The sequence below is a fragment of the Ambystoma mexicanum genome, chromosome 10 (genome assembly GCF_040938575.1).
Source record: "Ambystoma mexicanum isolate Mex_15411 chromosome 10, UKY_AmexF1_1, whole genome shotgun sequence".
Taxonomy (NCBI): Eukaryota; Metazoa; Chordata; class Amphibia; order Caudata; family Ambystomatidae; genus Ambystoma; species Ambystoma mexicanum.
In genome coordinates, this window is record NC_090932.1 from 273,465,539 (window position 1) to 273,485,917 (window position 20,379).

Genomic DNA, 20,379 nt, shown 5'->3' on the forward strand with positions numbered 1-20,379 from the left:
TTTCCTATGTGCTCCTTTCCGTGCCTGTTCTTTGGTTTCTGTAAAGGGGGAAGATATGTTATGTCTTGTGTCTCCTTGCTCTGGCACTGTGTGGATGCTTGCTTGATGTAATGCCTGGTGGAATGTTGGCTTTGAAATGTTCTGTTGTGAATGCCCCTGTGTGTTCCATGAATGTCAGTTAGAGTGAGCTACCTGTGAGAGTGGAGGCCGGTGAATGTCTTCCTATGTACGCTTCTTGTACCTTCTACTTACTTACCCATGAACTTACCTCTTGTGTCACCTTGTAACCCGGAACCTAGTAAAGAAGCTAGTTCCCTACATGCGGCCCTGGAGTACTTCTTTCTGCACAAGAGTACATCTTTTTTTTTTATTCACATTTTATTGAGTTTTATAAGGAACACAATTCACATTTGTAACATTGGATCCATTTGACCGGATCAATAGCATTATTAGAAAATACAAAGAAAACAAAGAATGCAAGTGTGTCCTGTAGCCTCCTCCCCCTTTCCCCCTGCTTCCCCTAATCCCTGCCCTAGACAACTTGATAAACAAATGGCTCTCTGACATTCACCCCTTTCTCCTTGCGCCACTGGAGGAATTCTTAAGTCTCTTGAGCAGGTGACAGATCAAATTAGTGTATGTGGACCTTTAAGTTGGTAAAGTCTAGGCTCTGTGTCGTGAGTGGCAAGTAACCTTCAGGTCTATTGAATATATTTTACACGCAAATCCAACCATTCCAGATCGACAGACCCAGCGTCTCCATGGATGGCTGCTGTCAGATGTTCCATCCGGTATAAGTTCCGGGCTGTAATGGCACATTCGTTCTTTCTGGGGGGAAAGCTCTCTCTTCCAGTGTGTTGCCAAACATGCCCTTCCATGAAGGAGCAAACTGTGAATCTTTTTAGGCAATCTAATATATTCTCCTTCCTGTTCTTGTAGACCAAATAATATCAGCATCAGTGTTTTCCCCCTCGTGATCCCGTCTAGGTCTTTAATCCAGCTACGGACCTCATCCCAATAAGACTGGACCACCCTACATCCCCACCACATATGCCAGCAGTTGGATCTGGCTCCACACTCATGCCAGCACATGGGGCTCGCTCCTTAATACATCTTGGAGAGCCTGACCGGGTCATAATGCCACCTATACAAGAGTATAATTCCATGTAGTTTGTACTGACAGGAAATGGATGTCTGGGAGGCCCCACGGCACATCTCCTGTCACGTCCGTGGGTAAAGCCGCCCCACCTCAAATCCCCATACCAGCGTTGTCTCAGCTTGTCCGAGGACCCCCTAGTCTCCACTAGGGCCCTATAAAGTGCACTGATTAGTCCCCTAGAGCCTAAACCCGTATCCAAGATCCTCTTGAAGGGTGTAATTTCTCCTTCCAGGCCTCCCTCGTCATCACCCCTTCAATTAGGAAGACGGAGAGCGAGCCTATCCCCAGTGCCTCCTCCAGCTCCTGTATAGTAATGAAGTTACAATCTTGCCATAATTGTCCTGCCCTTTCCAGACCCGCTTCATACCAATCTTGGAACCTCTCCGGGATCCCTGATCCCCGGAACCCAAAGATGGGCCAGCGGGGATGGCCAAGTTGTAACACTAGCTGATCCCGCTCCCTGTCGCCAAATACTCCAAATGGTGCCCAGAATGGGGTGCTCCCTTATCCTATGCAGTAATTTCGACCTGGGAACCCATAGCCACTCTCCGACCGTAGCCGGTCTCAGGTGGTGGTTGTCAAGACCCACTCATTGTAAGTCTTCCTCCCTTCTGAGGTGTGGGATCAGGACCCTAAACGGGGTGGCTTTATAATACATATGTATGTCCTGGAGTCCCACCCACCCCCCGACCCCACTGTCCTTCGGGAGGCTCAATGTTACGTACAAAGCCCTGGGTTTCTTCCCCTGCCAGAGGAACCGTGAGAGCACCCCTGTAGCTTTAAAGTAGCCGCCTGGGATCTCTATAGGGAGCATCTGGAATAGAGAATCTTGGGAAGCACTACCATTTTGATCACGTTAAGTTGTCCCATCCACGAGAAGGTCAGCTTGTTCCATTTTCCAGATCTTTCTCTGCTCCAGTCATCAAGGGGGGAAAATTCACCTCATATAAGCCTTTCAGTTCTCTTGTGACATTAATGCCCAAGTAGCGCATTGTCCCCAGACTGACCTTCATGCCCAATGGTATGAACCGCCCCTCCTCTCCATCTTTGATTTTGTCTAATGGGAAAAGCACTGATTTGCCTGTGTTAATTTTGAACCCTGCCAGTCGACCACATTCCTCAATCACCTCGACTGCGGCCGGGACCGAGGTCAGTGGGTGTACCACGTGGAGTAACATATCATCGGCACAGAAGCCCAAATTATATATTTTCCTGCCCACCCTAATCCCTTCCACCCGCTGAATCCATCTCAGTCTATGAGCGAGGGGTTCTAGTGAGACCACAAAAAGCACCTGGGAAAGTGGGAAACCTTGCCTCGTCCCCGTTCGCAGGCTGAACCACCTTGAGTATTCCCTGTTAACCGAGACATAGACTCTTGGGGAGGAGGTGATTGCCATAGTACCCAGTATAAATCCCTCGCCCAGCCCTATCTTGATGAGGACCGCCTCAAGGAAATCCCATTCCACCCTGTCAAAAACTCTCTCAGCATCTCCTGAGAGAAGAGTGGGGTCCCCCGCCATCTCCCGGGCCTCATTTATCAGGTGCAGTGTCTTTCTCATGGTGTCCGCTCCCTGTCGTTCCCTCACAAAATCCACTTGGTCGGAGTGAACCATTTTTGGAATATGCACCTCTAATCTTGCCGCCAGGACCCTAGCATAGATTTTGGTGTCTATATTTGAATAGGAGCCACAGGATCTAGGGTCCCTGCCCTCTTTGGGTATCACTGTAATGAGGGCCTGGATGAAGGAATCAGGAGCTCTCCCTGTCTCCATAATATTATTGAACAGTAGCGTCAGGAAGGGAAGCAGCACCACCAAGAAGGTCTTGTAGAAGCCTGGGGTGAAACCGTCGTCGCCTGGTGCCTTCCCCAGTCAGAGACACCCTATAGCGGCCTGAATTCCTTCCACTGTGATCAGGGCCTCCGTCTCAGTCCCCTGAGGAAAGGGGAGGTGGGACCCCTCAAGATATTGGTTGATCTCTCCACTGGGAGCCTTCGCCTCGATTTTGTAAAGATTCTCGTAGAATGAAGCAAATGCTTCCTGTATCCCTTCTGCTGTATCCCCCTTCTCCCTCCACCCTGTCCTTGATCTCCGTAACCCATCTCTCTGCCTGTTGTCCTCGCAGTCTCGCAGCCAAAAGTGCATCGTCCTCATCACCTTTCTCATAGAATTTCTGTTGAAGGAACTGTAAATTGCTAACTAGTTTCCCCTCTTCCAGCAGTTTTAACTTTTCTCTCAGAGCCCTGGCTTCCAAAATACGGTCCTCCCTGTCACCGGGTGTCGACTGAGCAAGCTTCTCCAGGGCACCTATTCTTTCCCTTAGGCCTTTTTCTATGAGTGTGCGTTCCCTTTTCTTACGGGCCCCCTCACGGATCAGAAGGTCCCTCCAGATGGCCTTAGCCACATCCCACACCATGCCCTTCATCACCACCCCTGTGTCATTGATGGCAAAAAAATCCTAATTCTGTTCTCCATTTCTCCTTTAAACACTGGGTCCTTCACTTCAGCAACAAATCGTTACATCTCCAATTGGAGTTTCTGGGGTACAATCCCTCCCAATTAATGTCTACCGAGACCATATCATGGTCTGACCATGAGACAGGGTGAATCCCTGAGTCCCTTACCACTTCCCATAACTCCCTCGATACGCATAGGTAGTCTCTTCACGTGAGAGTACCATGTGGGGCGGAATAGAAGGTAAATCCTCTCACCTGTGGGTGTAAATGCAGCCAAATGTCCCTCACACCATAGCGCTCCATGACCGTATTGAGCTCAGCGTCTCCCTATTTCTGAGGCTCCCCAGTTCTCCTAGCCTGCCTGTCTAGGTTCACCTCCATCCAGACATTGAAGTCACCCCCAGAATAAGGTGTCCCTGTGCTTCTACCATTATTTTTTCTAAGGTTCTTTGTAAGAACCTCTTCTGGCCCTGGTTTGGGGCATATATCGTTGCGAAGGTAACACTTATTTTCTTAATCAAGCCTGAGATCAACAAGGCCCTCCCCTCTGTATTAACCCATTTCTTTGTTACCTCCACCCGGAGCCCTTTCCATACCAAACTCCCCACTACCGCCTTCCTGGAGATTCCTGACCCCCAGTATTCACCTCCTATAAGGCCACATGGACTCTTTCACTCATTGCCCCTCTGATATCGGATTTCCTGTAAATATAGGACATCAATCCCCAATCGCTTAAACTCTCTGGCAAACAGCAACTTCTTTGTGGGGGAATTGAGCCCCCTCACATTGAGTGTACTTACACAGAGACTGTCACCCTTAACAATTCCGCCTAGCACAGTGATATAGTCCTATACCCAAAATAAGTCTCCAAAGAGAACATTAGCCCCCGAGCTCCAGAGGCTCGATTACACGGGTGAACATTACAAGAGCCATCACATCCAATCAAACCCCTCAAACTCTCCCTCCCCCCTCTACGGCCATCCCCACAGTGCTTGGTCCCTCGCAGTAACCATCACCAGGTGAGTCCGAGCCACCAAATAAGCCTGAAGCCCAGGCCCCATCCCTATGCACCTCAAAGTCGAGTGCCCCCACCTTTGCCACAAGCTCCAACAAGCCCCATATGAACCAAACATTTTTAAACTGTTGCAAACTCTCTGAAACCCTAAACCAACACCTTCAGCTCTTTACAGCCCTTAAGGTACAGACTGTGCTGTCCTTTTTCTCCCCGAAGTACCCCTAGGGAACACAGCTGTAATCCAGAGTCACGTGTCAGATGTCCCCAAGTGTATGATCAGGATGTGTTGAAGGGGGAGGCATTGAGCTTCATACATTTCCTGGAGCCCGGGATTCTCCTTCTTTTCGGTCCCTTGATGCGCCATCCTCTGTCTCCTCCATTCTCCATCTGAGATCCCAGAGCGACTCCTTCCTCGCCGAGTAGCTCTCTCGTGGCTCTATTTATTTACTCCTTGGTTGTGAGCCTGTACTTCTGCCTATTAAGCTCGTAGGAGATTGAGAAAGGGACTCCTCATCTCTAATGCACACCTTTTCCGCTCAACCACTTCATCAGGGGTAGGCACATCCGCCTCTTTGCGAGGGTGAAGGAGGATACATCTTGGAAGATAGTAATCCTTGCTGTGCCCAACCGGACTGACTCTCTGAATTTAGCCTTTTTTAGGCTCTTGAGCCTGTCCGGGTAGTTGTGGAAGTGCGCCAGTAACGATCTTGGGCCGCCAGATGGCCTTGCAGCCCTGTGAACTCTCTCGATTTTTGTTTCGTCAAGTGAGTCGTCTTCGAAGAGGAGTTTTGTGATATTGTGAATTGTTCTCTTGAGGTCTGGTCTCGCCCTCCTTTTCTGGGATCCCGAAAAAACAAAGGTTGTTCCTCCTCTCAAGATTCTCAAAATCATCCATCTTTAGCACCATTTCTGCTTCTCTTCTTTCTAGATCTCCCATCCTTACTTCGATTTGGGTCTCCAGCGTATCCAGAGAGGATTGGTTGTGTCTCATCTCCCGCAGCCTCTCTTCCATTTTGTCAAGTATGACATTAATCTTTTCAACTTATCCACCAATGTCGGCCCTCATGTACCGGATCTCTTCCAGTAGCGAGGTGACGTCCCTCTTCTTCGCAATCGAGTCCTCACCCCCCTTCGCCATTGTTTTTTTTTTGTTGTTCGCTCTGCTTTCTTTCTTGCCCAGGTATGCAAATTCAGCCAGGCGCGCTCTGGGTTCCATGCAACACTGTCCCTTGGTGGAGTACCTTTGTGCACAAAAGGCCCTCAGGGACTCAATCCCCCTCTGTTAGGCGATCACCTGAGGAACCATGGGTGTTGTAGGCGCCCCTAGGGCGCTTGAGTGGGGGTGGGTTGCTCCTATGGTCACAGACTGGTTCTTGAGTATTTTCTCTATGTTGCGGGCTGGGGTGTGTCCAGAGAGATGTCAACATCCCCCGAAAAAGCCAACAGACCACTTCCCCGGGGGTCTCTATCCTCCTCAGCAGGGCCTAGGCAGGCACACATTCCGAACTTGGGGGCCACACACCTGAGGTATATTCCTTGCCCACTGGAGTCCCAGTCAGGAACTGTCTAACACTTCTGGGAATCTCTTTTCTCCTGTATGCTGCCTCCCCACCTCCTTACCTCCCGGTCCCCAGCGAGGGCAAGAGCACAGGGGAGGGGTCTCGGGGCCAACCTGATCACCACCTCTCAAGGATTCTCCAGGTGGATGTCACTCTGATCCGAGTTTCCCTCCAGGCCCCCCTCCAACATGGGGCACCTGGCTCTGGGAAAGATACCTCCCTGGGGGCGGCGGGGTCTCATCCTCCCCCTCATCTCAAGCTGTTGCTTCGTCTAGTCTGCAAGGTGGGCACACATACCTCAAGAGGGGGCCTTCACCCTTCAGGCTGCTTATTCACCTCCCCTGGGCGCGACTTCAGTTGCCTGGGCTCCCAGAGCACAATCCAGCACTCCGCAACAAGGAGCTCACAGAGTCCTCGAGTCTTCCCTCTTTCCTCCAGGTGGAGAGGGACCAGGGCAGGACCTCCCCGTCCCGGATTTGATTGGCAACGTAGTTTATTTTGTCATTGACAGGATGATCGTCGAAGAGGACTGGGGCCGTCCATGTCCTGTTGACGGGGTCGTCGATGAGAATGGTGTAGATGGAGGAACTGTAGTTGTGGACGAACGCCGCTTCATCGAAGAGTGCTTAGATGACAAAGCTGCTGATGAAGGCGTTCTCGGTTTTGTAGTATTCAACAAGGTGACCATAGGCGTAGACAAAGACATCAATGACATTGTTGATGATCGGGCAGCCTGAGTGTCTGAGCCATGCCCCTTTTTTTACTTCTTCCCCAGGCAAGATTTTTCCTGGGACTTTGACCTCTTTGATGAGGGAGTGCGCTCTAGGGATCTGCTGTGCCTGGAAGAGGCGTAACTTCGGACAGAGGCTGAGTCAGAGGCCCCGGCACTTTCATCCACCGAAACCACTAACCTCTGCTGGCAATCTCTGCTGGTTTTGGATGAGAACGACTTGCAGTACAGTTGTTCAAGTCGTGGTCCGCGTACAAACAGTAAAGACATTGCTCATGAAGGTCCTCGATGTACACGTTCTTAAGGTGACAAGTCGAGCAGCCCTTGAACAGCCTTTTCTTCCTCGTGTCTGTCATGATGTCCATGGACTCCTGAAGGGCTCAGACAGAAGTACAACAACCAAGGAGGTGATGGAATGGGCCGAAACGGCACATCAGTCGTCAAGAAGCATCACGGCACCAAACCGGATGAAAGGATGGAAAAAACAAACAAACAAAAATAGTCAAAGTCGTCGGGTATCTAGAAGAGAGATTTCTCGAGGAATCCCAACACTTAACGTGCAGTAAGAAATCTGAAGATGATCACCAGACATGGAGCTAAGAAGACCTGTCTGATTGGCTGTGGGCAGAATGACCCAAAAGGACTATAATAAAGCACTAAAGTGACAAGCAGTTTAGAAATGTAAAGGCAAACTGGTTTAATGTTACTGAGGATTCCCATCTTGACGAAGGGGAATATTCAGGAGCATGTGAATCCATGAAAGAACCAATGCTGGAGAAGCATGGGTATTGTTTCATAATAATGTCTCCATGATATTCTAAGACTGTTGATGCATTCAGTTGCCTATATAGAAAGAGCAGCATTTTTGCCAGCAATATCTTCATCAGATTATCAAACAAGACTTAAAGACCTTTCTATAAACAGGTGTGACTAGTATCTCTTCTGCAGAGCAAGTCTTTATGATTTTGGAGACATTTTAAATATACCTTAGTATTAACGAGAGGCATGTACATTGAAAACTCACTCTGATAATGAATGAATGGCACTCAGTGGTTTTCCTGACAGAGATATTGCAAATTTGAGATTGTAGTGTTATTTGCCTGTCCATCATATACCCCTAACCTCAACCCCCCTCTCTTTCACTGTCAGCATGCTCTTCACCTTCCTGCAGCACCCTTTTCGGCCAAGGGATGGCACACACCGCTTTGTGGGGCACTTTGAGGAATCCAGACTCCAGCTTTTAACTTTCCTGAGCCCACTGCAGGGTTTTAGCATTAATGTGAATGCAACAGGCACAACACAAGATGGGGGGGGGGGCAGGTAGGGGCCAAGGAATTACATTTTTGCTTGTGGCTGTGTACACTGTGTGCAAGGGGTTTGAAGCTCGTAGAAGACACTAGGATAGACAACCAGGAATTCTGGCCCTTTCCCCAATCGCCCGCCTAATGCTGTTCTAAACCAGATGTTCTTGCCTCCCATAAACCTTAGAACCTAGTTTATGCTAATGAGTGAGCCTCCAGACTGCCCCATATCCTTTGTCTGCTAATACCCAGTTCCTTGTGGTGACACAGAGTAAAATGCGTCTACAAGAGAGAGAGAGAGAGAGAGAAAGAAAGAAAGAGAGAGAGAGAGAGAGAGACAGAGAGAGAGCGAGAGAGAGGGGGCAGAGAGAGTTAGAGCACCGCAAGAAGCCAATGGTAGAAGCGCTTGGAGGACAACAGGTTACAAGTCTGTTGTTATGTGTTTCTATGACTTGTAATGCTTTGTGATTATTTTCATGCTTTGCAATACTATGTTATGATCTGCTGCTATGTGTGGTTTCAGTGTTGTCTGCGCTTGAAGGCCTCTGACTGCTCACTCCACTAGCGCAATCAAATTCTACATTATAACTCTCAATACACATGGTAAGTAAGCCACCCACACGTGACAAGTGAACACCGCCCCCAACAGACATCAAACATTGTAACACTACATATCTACAATCACCTTGGATACCACACCACAGGCCAATGCATTAGAGCACGAGAGGCACACAAGGCTCATCTTTGACACATATATTCTCTCGATACGTAAACACCCAAACACAGACCTTCATGCAGAGCTCAAGGTACTTCCGGCCTGCACAGAAACACAACAGCAAAGCTGTCTTGTATGTTCCCTCTCTCCCCAGTAACCTCACCCTCACCCACCCCTTCTCTTTCAGATGCACCAGAGTGCTTGGCGACCACGCAAATGACAGCAGACCCAGTATGAATGCCAACAACCTAACATACCATCTGATGGCCAACAGGAAAACAGTTTTAACTACGTATGTTCTTTTCAAGGGCTATAATCAACTCAAAGGATTTGTCCATGAACTCTGGCAGAACAGGTTAAGATCCAATTGCGATTCCATTCCCTTAAAAGGGAGGACATGTGCAATTAACTGCTAAAATGGCAAATGTGCAATACTTGAAGAAAAGACTCAACCGGTGTGTTTTTGTCCCTTTACGAAACAGACAGTTTTTGCGGGGTCAACACGAATGCCTCTCACTGTCACGCATTAATATTGTCTATGTTGCAAAGTGTGGTTGTTTTCGAGGCCCAGCAACACCTTTCCATCCACCTTCAATGCCTTAGCGATCCTGACAGTATTGTACATGTTCACGGTGTATGGCACAGCTACGCATCTACTGTTCATAATATTATGTCAGAGATTCAGCACATTTCCCATGTGTAGTACATAACTGTTCTCTGAAACTCTTGTGGGTGGAGAATCCCTTCAGCGTTTGGCTGTCGTTCTTTAATGAGAACAGGGGGCCCAATGGTCTGGGTAACATGGAATTTTGAAATGATCTTTGGAGAGAACCTGGGATGAGTTCTAAACACTGCCTTGTCCTCTTATGAATAACTAAGGGAGGTTCACATGTTACCAATGATGGATCCAATTCAAAGTGATCAATTCACAGGGATAGGGGAAACCAAAGTATCCACCAGCAGAGCTGAAGACCTGTGCAATATACACTCACTTTGCTGTGTAAGCAGACAGGGGTGAGGGTGGGGTGGCAGTGTTGTGTTAAGGGAGGGAAGGTTCAGTTTGATTGTATGAAAATAGAGTCATGTAGGAGCCAGCTGTAATAACTTCTGCATGCCAGCTCTGAATAGAAGGGGCCTGGCAGGTCAACTGAAGGTCATGCTTAATGGTACCTGTTGCTGCTTGTCCTTTCAATGTATTAAGTGCATCGGAATAGCTATGTTCTTACCTCCAGTGAAGTTTCTGCAAGACTTGAACTGTGCCCAACATGATTTGTAAAGTGCTTTGTGGCCCACTTCTGACAAGAAGGAACTCATTACTTAACTGTATTTCTGGAGCCTTTTAACCTCTCATTATCAAGAGTTTATTAAGGTTGATGGGTCAACTTTCCCTTCTTTTTTTTTACGTATATCCTTTTATTTCAAAGCACTGGGTTAACCTCAAAGCATCATGTTATCTCCACTAACATACATATTTTTCTCAATGACAGTGATAATCTCTCAGACATACACACACACGTATGGGGCTCACCTGTCTGCTGAATGTGTTCTGCACATTGATCCAGTAATCCTCTGCAGGGTCGTAGCAGTAGATGGCCTTGGTGAGTCCTCCTGCCACGTAGATCAGGTTGTTCAAAGACACAGCTGTGATGCACCGCTTAGCGATAGGGATCGACGCGCGCAGTAACCACGTATTGCTATCAGGGTCATAGCACTGGACCTGGAAACATAAGTGTTCAGAACACTGAGATTCTGCAAACTCCAAAAGAGCAGTTTTAGGTGACTAAGAAATCAAGGTGTGCTTCCCTAACCTTTTTAGAACAATTGCTATTTACAAGTAGGCCCAAATGTCCGTCTTCATAGTCAGTTCATTAGATGCCAGCATTCTACTTATAGTCATTAACCGTTTTGGTGTTTCCTGCTGTAAGCCTTTCAAATAAAATTACACTGCCACCTATTTTTCAACATTTTTTTTTGATGTAACTACTATTCAGCAGTTCTGATACAGAGGAAGGCTACTTAGATACATAATGATGTATTTATAACTCTGAATTTACAACAGAATTTACTATTTCAAACTTTTAATGTTGACATAGTGAAACGTACATGACAACTTACAAGTGCCTGTTACTCATGAAATTAATACAGTGAAACCACGATATGTAATTTATATAGCTATTTACTTTGATATCATCCAGGCTTTAAGAAACATAAGCTATGTTACTCCATGAAGTATCCTGTATGCATGTGTGACATTATAAAACAGCAAATAAAAATAATTATAAATATAGGCTTCTTTTTTTACAAATCATTAGCTTGAAATTCTAACATTTATATCTGATGCTATTTACCCTAAAAACCTTTCATTATGCGTGGCTTCTTTTGTACCATGTATAAGATCTGTCATGTTTATACAGCAATTTGTACGACTCATAACCTTGACTGTTTACTTCCAGACATAGATACTATGTATTTACTGGAAAAGGCATAAATACTATGTATTTACTGGAAAAGGTAACTTATGCCCACATAAATAGTGTCTAGTTGCAAAAGTCATTATTCGCGAAATAAGAGCTTTACACCAAAAAACTATACCTATGGTCCACGTGGACATTTGGCAAATGGTTTTGCACACCTAAATTGGTAACAGGCCAGCAAGCAGAGGCGTTGCTAGGGGACGGGGGGGGGGGCTTAGAGTGCTATAGCACCGGGTCTTTTGATTGTAGCCCCGGATAGAAGCTAAGGGGCTACAACCAAAGGGCTATAGCTAGCCCTGAGTCCTGCCAGTCCTGACATTAGCTTAGCCCCTGATCTTTTCCAGACCTAACAACACCCCTGCCAGCAAGCATGAGTGTGTCAAAGAGATTCAGTTGTGTCAAGGGTCTAATGTGTGAATGAGAAATAGGCAGACGCCTCAAATTGTTGTCGTTGAAACTTCTGTGAACAGACTTTTGTTACCCTCATCAATGCTGAACTGAAGTGAGTCACTTTTGTGAATGAACTGTAAGCATATTTGTGAAAATGTTGAGTTACACTCGATTACTTTCTGAGTAACGTCTATAGGCGAAGGTTGCAGAATTCCTGAAAGGGGATTTTTTTCTGTTTAAGTTCCCATGCTACTGTTAGTATGTTCAAATTACATGCCATTACATGTTTTCAGATCCATAGCGACAGCATGCATCTTTCATACCATCTACGTTCAACTACATCTAACTTTTAGTAATGTCATTTAAATGTAAAGTGGTCTTGTAAATCGCAACTCTGACATTTTGGTGGCTTATTATGCACGGCCTTGCCAGAAAAGAAAAGGAAGGTTTGATTGTTAGTGGGAAAGCAGAAGAGCCACGTTTAGTTTGAATCCTGCAGTGTCGGCGTATCCTGGAAGTACCTGGGTCCTGGGCTTTGGTTTCAAGCCATGTGGTTTGTGCCATGCTGACTTGGGGTGTGTATTTTATCCAGAAGAGAGCTCAAGCCCCCTCAATGAACAAGTCAGCACTACAAGGTTGCTTATGCCGCTGGTGTGGTTATTTGTGTGAACGGACTAGAGGGTCGAGTAGTGGTGTTTCTCCATTAGTAGGCAGCTGGCTGTGTGAGAGGGTTTTGATTGGAGAGTAGTATACGGTGATAAGAGCTGGAAGTGGGAGTGGGTTAGTGGGGATACAGGTTATTGAAATTTAGCTTCTTTTTGTGGATAATTGTTCAAGTGGCGCTGAAATATTCTGATGCCTTGTATCCTGGTGAACAGCTCTTTCAGCCCTGGTTTAGCTAAGGGCCATGGAGAGACCAACCCTGATGGGTCCAAGCTCCCAAATAGTTTGGCTGGGGTGGTACATGTGACGCAGGGGTGAAGGGGAACCAACCCAAAGGAGTCTGATCTCACAAATTCCTCATTAAGGTGTTGTTTTTGTGCGCGTACCATGCTGGTGAGAGTAAGCAGGGAAGGTTCCATCTGGACGAAGTCTCTGGGAATGGTGGGGTCTGTTTGGTGGAGTTGGACCCAGGCTTAGCTTTCATAGAATCCTTAATATGGTACTGTTAGAAAAGATGTTTGTTGTTGCTAGATTGAGTCTTGTTCTATGTGATCCCAGTGTATTTGCTGGCTTTCTTTGTGTTCCTGACTTCGGTTTAGTTAAGTGTGTTTTTTGTCCAGCTCACTTACCACTATAACCCATTTATTTGGATAGCACTGACCAGTTCATATGCCTGTCAGTGCAGTGGGACACTGGCCCCCGCTTTCGTTCTACCCTCGGTGGGTTTTATCACCCAAGCAGTGCGTTCAGGTCCAAATGGTTTTACGCTCTATCTTGCCGAACCACTGGCTTTGTTGGTTGCCTTGCATTCTGAGGCCCCGAATGACCATAGACGGTCATCCCCTTTCACAGGCTCTGTGCAGAGTGGCTCACAAAGGGTAGCTGAATGAATGGGAGCTGATTCAAGCTGGTCTAGATGTTTACCAAATACCTTAATCCTTATCCCCTATGGAGTGAAGTCACAAATGGTGTTTGGCTAGCCATTCAGCATTCGATTGCCACCATAACTTTGAATGTTGCTCGCCTAGTGATAGGAGGGCAGGGATAACCCTGAGTCGAGTTATTGTGTATATCTGGAGGGGACCTGGGCCCAATCCAGAGTTAACTACTGGATTCTTAATCTGAAAAAACCTAAAGAACCAAGAAGAATGCTGGAGTCTCTGCATGAAGCCTTCATTGCTTCATCCAGACCTCCTAAGGCACAACTGTGATTCCTTTCTCGTCTGGGGGAAACCTGGTGAGGTATTTTCCATGCTTGAGTTGGCAGAAACAGTCGGCTCACTGGCCTTCACTTCATCCTTGGGCTCCCCGGAATCTCTACAGAGAGTTCTTCTCATCTTGAGAGAGACTCTTGTAAATGCAAATCGAGCTGACCTTCATTGCTGCTGTTCTCCTGGCAATTTCGATGTGGTACATCACTGCACATGGCTGTGCTGCAGCTCTTGGTCATTTGACAGAGTTGGCTGCTGGGAAGAGCTTGCTTGCCCTGGCTAGCATTGCCTGTGACGTGTTGGAAAGGTCACCTAAAGTCTGCTCGACTGCTGCTGCATTTTATGTGCCATTCATCATTGCGGTTGGCTGGAAGCTGTTGTCGTGCATTGCAAGTCCTGTGGTCCTGGCATTGTCATCTTCTGTAACCATGAGTCTTATCAGCGTTGATCAGAACAACACCAGCCAGTCAACACTAGAACCTACCTCTGCATCCATAACCCTTAGGGCTCCTCCTCCGCATCCAACTGTGTAAGTTTCTCCGGGTCCTTGGACTTATCCTGAGTCGCTGGTCTTCATCAGTTGGGATGTATTGGTTGCCTTCATACCCACATTTGTGCCTCCCTCGACCTTATTACCTTGGGCTAAAGTCCTTTGCTTGCGGCCGCCCCAACTCTTGCCTTTGGGAGTGGAACCTAGGCCTGAGATTCTTCTATGGTGTCTTCCTGGCTCCTTCATCTGTGTGGCTTCCCTGGTCTAAACGTGGGGACCTGTAAGTGCACACTTGCCTATGTTGACTCTATAACCGTTGCTTAACTATTGTCTTTGTCCTGTATAGTTCTATGGCAGGACGTTTTGGACTCTGATTACACACCCAGAGTAACCTGGAACATTACTTACATTTGAACACTGCGCGAACATTCGCGAAAGCCCTAGAGTTGGAAATTGTAAGGTTGTGGTTTGATTTGTACACCTTTGCTTTACATTTTTAAAACAGGATTGTGCATTTTAACCAACTGTGTAGAATTCTGTATCAACAACAGCTATTGTATTATTGTGGTATTAAGTGGCCAATTAGCACCTTTCCTATTTATACTTACATTTTGTATATATTGGTTTCCTAGGCAGGTGCCTTTTAGAGCACATATCTTTTTCAGTATATGCTGTGTGGACAATCTTTCAATATTTTACTTGCTGTGCTTGTGTGTGTGATCAATGCTTTACAACAGTCTCACCTCTCCTGAAAGTGAAGCCTTAATCATCAGCCACGTTCACCAATGTGTGTTTTCTTTAAATTGGTGGAAGCCATGTACCCTACTAATAGCTATTCTATCTGGACCCTTCACCATAGCAATTCAGAAACATCCTCCTTATAGCCAAGATAGTTTATCATTTCAATCACCACATTTTCAGGATTTCTGAGTGCTAGTTGGTTTTCCACTATGCAAAGTCATCTGGGAATAGAGTTCAAGAGATTGGTAGAGAGAAAAGAAAGGCCATTATTAGCAGAGTTTCTGATTCAACTTGACACAGTTACTAAAGCTGCCGATTGGTTGGTTTGTGGTGTATGAATTTACTTGTGGTTATTTCCGATTCCCTGATGGGGAAACGAGCGACGCAAATGGTTTCGAATCCTGTTTGATTGAGAGCCAGTGGAGCGTTCATAGGGACTAATGGACCAAGAAGAATCCTATCCCACCTGGATGGGGGCAATTCACTCCTCAAAAGCCTCCCATCGTCCTACTGTATGCTGCTGAGAAGAGTCCTACATGCATCTGTATGCCTCATCAAGGGTCTATGCAGTGTGAAGGCATCATGAAGTAAGACACAGACAACAGACTTAAAGTTCAAAATAAATACTTTCTTAAATCAAATGTCAGGATGTTAGAAGGCCTAACTTGTCCTACACTAAGGTGGGATTTCCCTACCTGGATGACACTAAGGAAAGTCTGAACCAAAGAGTGAAACTTAAAAAAGTTTGTCTGTGTCCAAAACCTATACTTTCGCTCACACCTAAAGCTAACTATTGTGTAGGGATGTCAAAACCAAAAGAAATAGTGTTCAACTCAAAGTCCTGAGCTTTTTCCAGCTTTCTGTCAGCTCCCCTTCCCCAAGTATAAGAAAGCTCCACAAAATAGTCTCAAGATGACCTTTCTCCAACTCACGGTAATACATTTCAATATTGTTAAAAACCAATCCTTGGGTTCCCTTCCCCAAGTTCCAAGCAACACAATTCACAGAAAAGAAAAAGGTCTTGCGGCTTCATTCTCACGACCACACAATTTAGCTCCTCGAGTCTCAGGGTTCCCTCCCAAGACTTTACCTTCATCATCACAATGTCTTTGAGTTTTCAAAATGTAGGGCTTACTGGTCTAGGCGCAGTTGTCAGACCAAACAGTCCATCCCTAACAGGTCATGAAACCAGGATACCCGACTTTTGGCCTCTTGGCTTTGATGTGTCGCTTTACAATCTTCTGGCTTTTCCTTATCAGCCTCTTGGCTCTGCCAATACTTGTCACACATCCTTTCAAGTCTTTGGGCTTTGTCGCTCTGCAATCATTCATACAAGTTCAGTTGAGGGCGTTTTATTCACAGCCACCTTCTTAGGACTTTCTGTCACACTTGTGCCCTTTCCTGTAATTATTTTTCCACTTATTCCCCTGGGCCTTTGAGTTTTTCACTTTATTTGCTTGGCTTATTCTATTCACCACTTAGAGGTCCTCATCACGAGTTGGGCTGTAGATCTTAAATACGGCAGTAACGGTATTACCGCTGCATTTAAGAGCTGGCCCTATCACAAGTTGGTTGCTAAATGGCTGTTTTACCTCCAGTTAGTTTCTGGAGGTGAAAATCCCATTTAGCGCCATGTATTAGCACACAGTATTAGCACTGAAGATTCTCCATTGGGTCCTATGGACCCAATGGGGATTTCAGTTAACGCCCAACCTGTGATCTGACGGTAATACCGCTGGATCGGTGGGCACTAACGCTATTACAGTTGGGCTACCGCTCAACTCATGATGAGGCCCAAAATGTTTAATTTCAGGGTTTCATTCAATTTAGTATTCAATAAGCAGTCATGCTGCTTATTTATAAAGTTCCCTTCAGTGTGGTATTCAATATGCATTGGTTTCACTGTATATTAAAGTTCCATTCGGTTCAGTATTCAATAAGTATAAGCTTCGCTTAGCTTTAAAGTTCCATTCAATTTGGTATTCCATAAGCATTATGTCGCTTAATGTTTAAAGTTCCATTTAGTTCAGTATTCAATAAACAATGTTTTCACTCAATTATAAAGTTGCATTAATTGGGCATTCAATAAACATTGTAGGAGCCTGGTATTCAAGCGTCTTCCCCTGACACTCACCGGCTTGTGGCGTCTCTGCCCGGTGGTTCCCTCTGCTTCTCCTTCACTATTGAAGCTGGGAAACTCACCCCTTTGCGCTCTGCTTGCCTGACGTGTGTCTTTCTCTGGATGCCGGCACCCCGGATGCTGCATCCTCTCTTCTTGGTGCTCCTGTTGCTGTGCACGGTTCGCAGAGGCTCCCAGACTGCCAATACTTACACTGCCCACTGGCCATAGGCTGTGCAAGTCTTCTGGGAAGTTTGCTCGCATCCTGTCTCCTTGTCTGTTCCCACCAAGGCTGCCTCCTCTGAAGCACGGTCCCCTGCTGGTTTCTTCCACACAGTTCTCCTTCTTGCTCCCTGCTCTGGTCCAATGGGCTCTTTTTAAACACCTGCATCCCCTGGACAGACTGCAGGTATGGATCTCTAATTAGACTTGCCTGACCATAGTTAAACGGACATGCCTGACTCTCATAGCTCCCAGTTGTCATCTTCCTCGTCCCAGTACAAAAGTGGTTAAAGGGTGTAGTGGTCATTAATCTTGATTGTTTCTTCTTCATCCCAGTACTGTCAAGTGTCATATATGGGGAAATGAGGGGAACAGCTTTACAATAACCTATAAAGGTCATGGGAGGGTTTAGTTGAATCTCAACATGATAGGGGGGATACCATGTCTCTCCTAAGGGTACTCCACTCCCGGTTCCCAAGGACCCTCCACCCAGGTAATCCTCCCTCGCTTTTTCACCCCCAGGGTCGGGATCAAAGAGCGATGGTCTTTCCCTGGCCACCTGAGAACAGGATCCAGGGTTGTTAGGAGTCGGAATACCCTCAGGGTTCCCACAGCAAATGCAACCACATCACCCCAGCCTTCATCGACATTCACTGGCTCCCACTGCACGCACAAATCACCTTCAAGTCTTGCTGCATCATCTACATGGCAGTCGCCCTCAAGTCACCTATCTACCTCACAGACAAACTCAGCATCTCCCGTAGAACAGCGCACCGCCAGAAGCCAGGACACATGCAGACTTGGAATCCACCACTGAAAAAAGGAAAGGACCAGAAGAGAAGCCTTTCCTGCCTACGCCCCAAGACTATGGAACCTCCTCCCCGTCGGCATCAGCCTCGCCCCCACGCTCATACAATTCAGAAAATAACTCAACACCCACTTCTTCAAGGAGTCTATCCGCATCAACTAGGCCAACACGTCGCCCCTTGCGCCACCTGACTCGCTAGACACCGTCCACCACTCTCCTCCCCGGTACACCTGTACCCCTCCTTTGTGCCCCTCTGTATTCTACCCCCGCTGTATATCTGTTCTTTACCTCTGAAAAGGGATCTGTTATGTATCTGTATTGGTGTATACCTCTGTAAAGCGCTCTGTTGCTTCCTAAAGCTAGGCCCGTGCTCACTAAATACCATATTAATAATAAAAGAATGCTGGAGTCTCTGCCTGAAGCCTTCATTGCTTCATCCAGACCTTCTAAGGCAAATCTATCATTCCTCTCTCGGCTGGGGGAATCCTCCTGAGGTGCTTTCCATGCTTGAGTTGGCAGGAACAGTCGGCTCACTGTCCTTCACTTCATCCTTGGGCTCCCCTGAATCTCTACACTCATTTCTACTCAATTTGAGGAGGACTCTTGTAAATGGAAATCAAGCTGGACTTCATTGCTGCTCTTTTCCTGGCAATTTTTAGGTGGGACATCACTGCTCATGCATGTGCTGCTGCTCTTGGTCATTTGACATTTTATAAGTTTGATCGGGAGCCAGTGGAGTGTTCATAAGAAGGGGGTGATATGCTTGTGTCTTCAAAGTTTCAGAAGGCATCTTGCAATCACGTTTTAGACTTTTTGTAGTCTGTTCCTGTGGTATAATTTGTCGGCAGAGCCTAGTCTTGAGAGTACTAGAGCAATTGTAGCCACAGTTCTGTGTCAACGTCAAATAAAGCATGATGTGCTGAATTATTAAGAGTTGGAATAAGCCACTTTGTATGATGGCCTTAACCTGCAGGTTTGAGTGTGAGGGCAATGTACAGGATAAGTCTCAGGAGGAAACGCGCTCGCATTGAAAACAAGACGACGTGTAGCAACACAGGTTCGATCCCTGGGTCCACGCTTAGAAACCTCTGGGTATTAAGCGTGTTACGAATAACCAATTATAATTAATTATAATTAAAAAGTTCAAGGTTTCTGACCATTGTCATTTGGCAAGTGCTCATCTCTTTGGGCCAAGGGAACATTGGAGGGTTGGAAGTCATGGTGCCGCAAATCATAAGTCCTGTTTTATTTGGGTGGAGTTTGTTTGTGGTCATCCATGCTTCTACTTGCACAAGTGATGTCTTAAGATACAGTCTCTTTGTTGAAGAGTTGTTTGTGAGATCAAAGATTATTTGTGTTTCATTTGAGTCGTTTAAACAAGCAACGCCAGAGTTATTGACGATTTCCAAGAGGGAAATCACGTATATATTAAAAAGAAGGGGGGGGTGGTTAATTGGGGTACTTCATAGATGACAGTGATTGGACATGACCTGAAAGAGGCCTTGTGCATTGTTTCTGCTCTGTTCGTGAGAGATGAAATAATCCACTGTAGTGAGGTTCCTTTTAGGCTGATGCTCTCAAATCATTTTAGCAGAATGTTGTGGCTGCCTGATATTATCACATGTTTCATACATGTCCAGCAAGATGAGTACACTTGGCAAGCTATTGTTGTTTAGTAGCATGGCCCATATCAGGGAGAGTGCAGATTCCGTTCTCCATGTCATTCTTAATGCATATTTTGACTTGTAAATGAGGCTGTTCTTTCCCCGTGTTCCTGAAGCTTTAGTTATAGAACTATAAACTTAAAAGTCTTCTTTAACATTGTTGGCTTTGCTGCAAGTGGCTGTGCAAGAGTGGGGGCGTTTATGGGGTAAAGGGAGTGTGTTAATGGATGCATGCTGGAAATATTCATGTCCTGTGGGTCGGTAAGGCTCTATAGGTTTGGTGGAGATGCTTGGCAATATGGGATAGTCCAAGAACTAAGACTAAAAGGGGTTTTGGTAAGATTACCCACTATTATCGGTGGGGTTGGGGGCGGTGAGATAGAACCAGGACAGCTAAGTAATCATTTGACAAATGTTCAAATGGTATTTGTGTCTGTAGAGTAACAGTGTGCATTTTAGATGAGGGAGAATAAAAGACATTGGGTGCCCCTCGGGAGCAAAGTAGTATGTGCCACCCTGCAGAGCGAAATAGGCATTTTGTAATATGTTTGCTACAGTATTAATTTGATTGCATTTTGTTTGTGTTGAGGTCTAGCATGTTTGTTAGTCCTTGTCATTGAGTTGCATGTGGGTTCCCGTTGTGAGCTATACTTTAAGAGGTGC

At 46.3% G+C, this 20,379-nt stretch overlaps 1 protein-coding gene across 3 annotated transcripts in view; it reads right to left on the reverse strand.

The window, feature by feature from the left end:
• Positions 1–20,379, reverse strand: part of KLHL24 (kelch like family member 24) — a 211,490-nt gene that overhangs the window by 17,327 nt on the left and 173,784 nt on the right. For all 3 annotated transcript variants that reach the window (XM_069617834.1, XM_069617836.1, XM_069617835.1), the window contains exon 7: positions 10,463–10,651. In XM_069617834.1, coding sequence (XP_069473935.1) covers positions 10,463–10,651 — 189 coding nt within the window. The remainder of the gene's footprint in view (positions 1–10,462; positions 10,652–20,379) is intronic.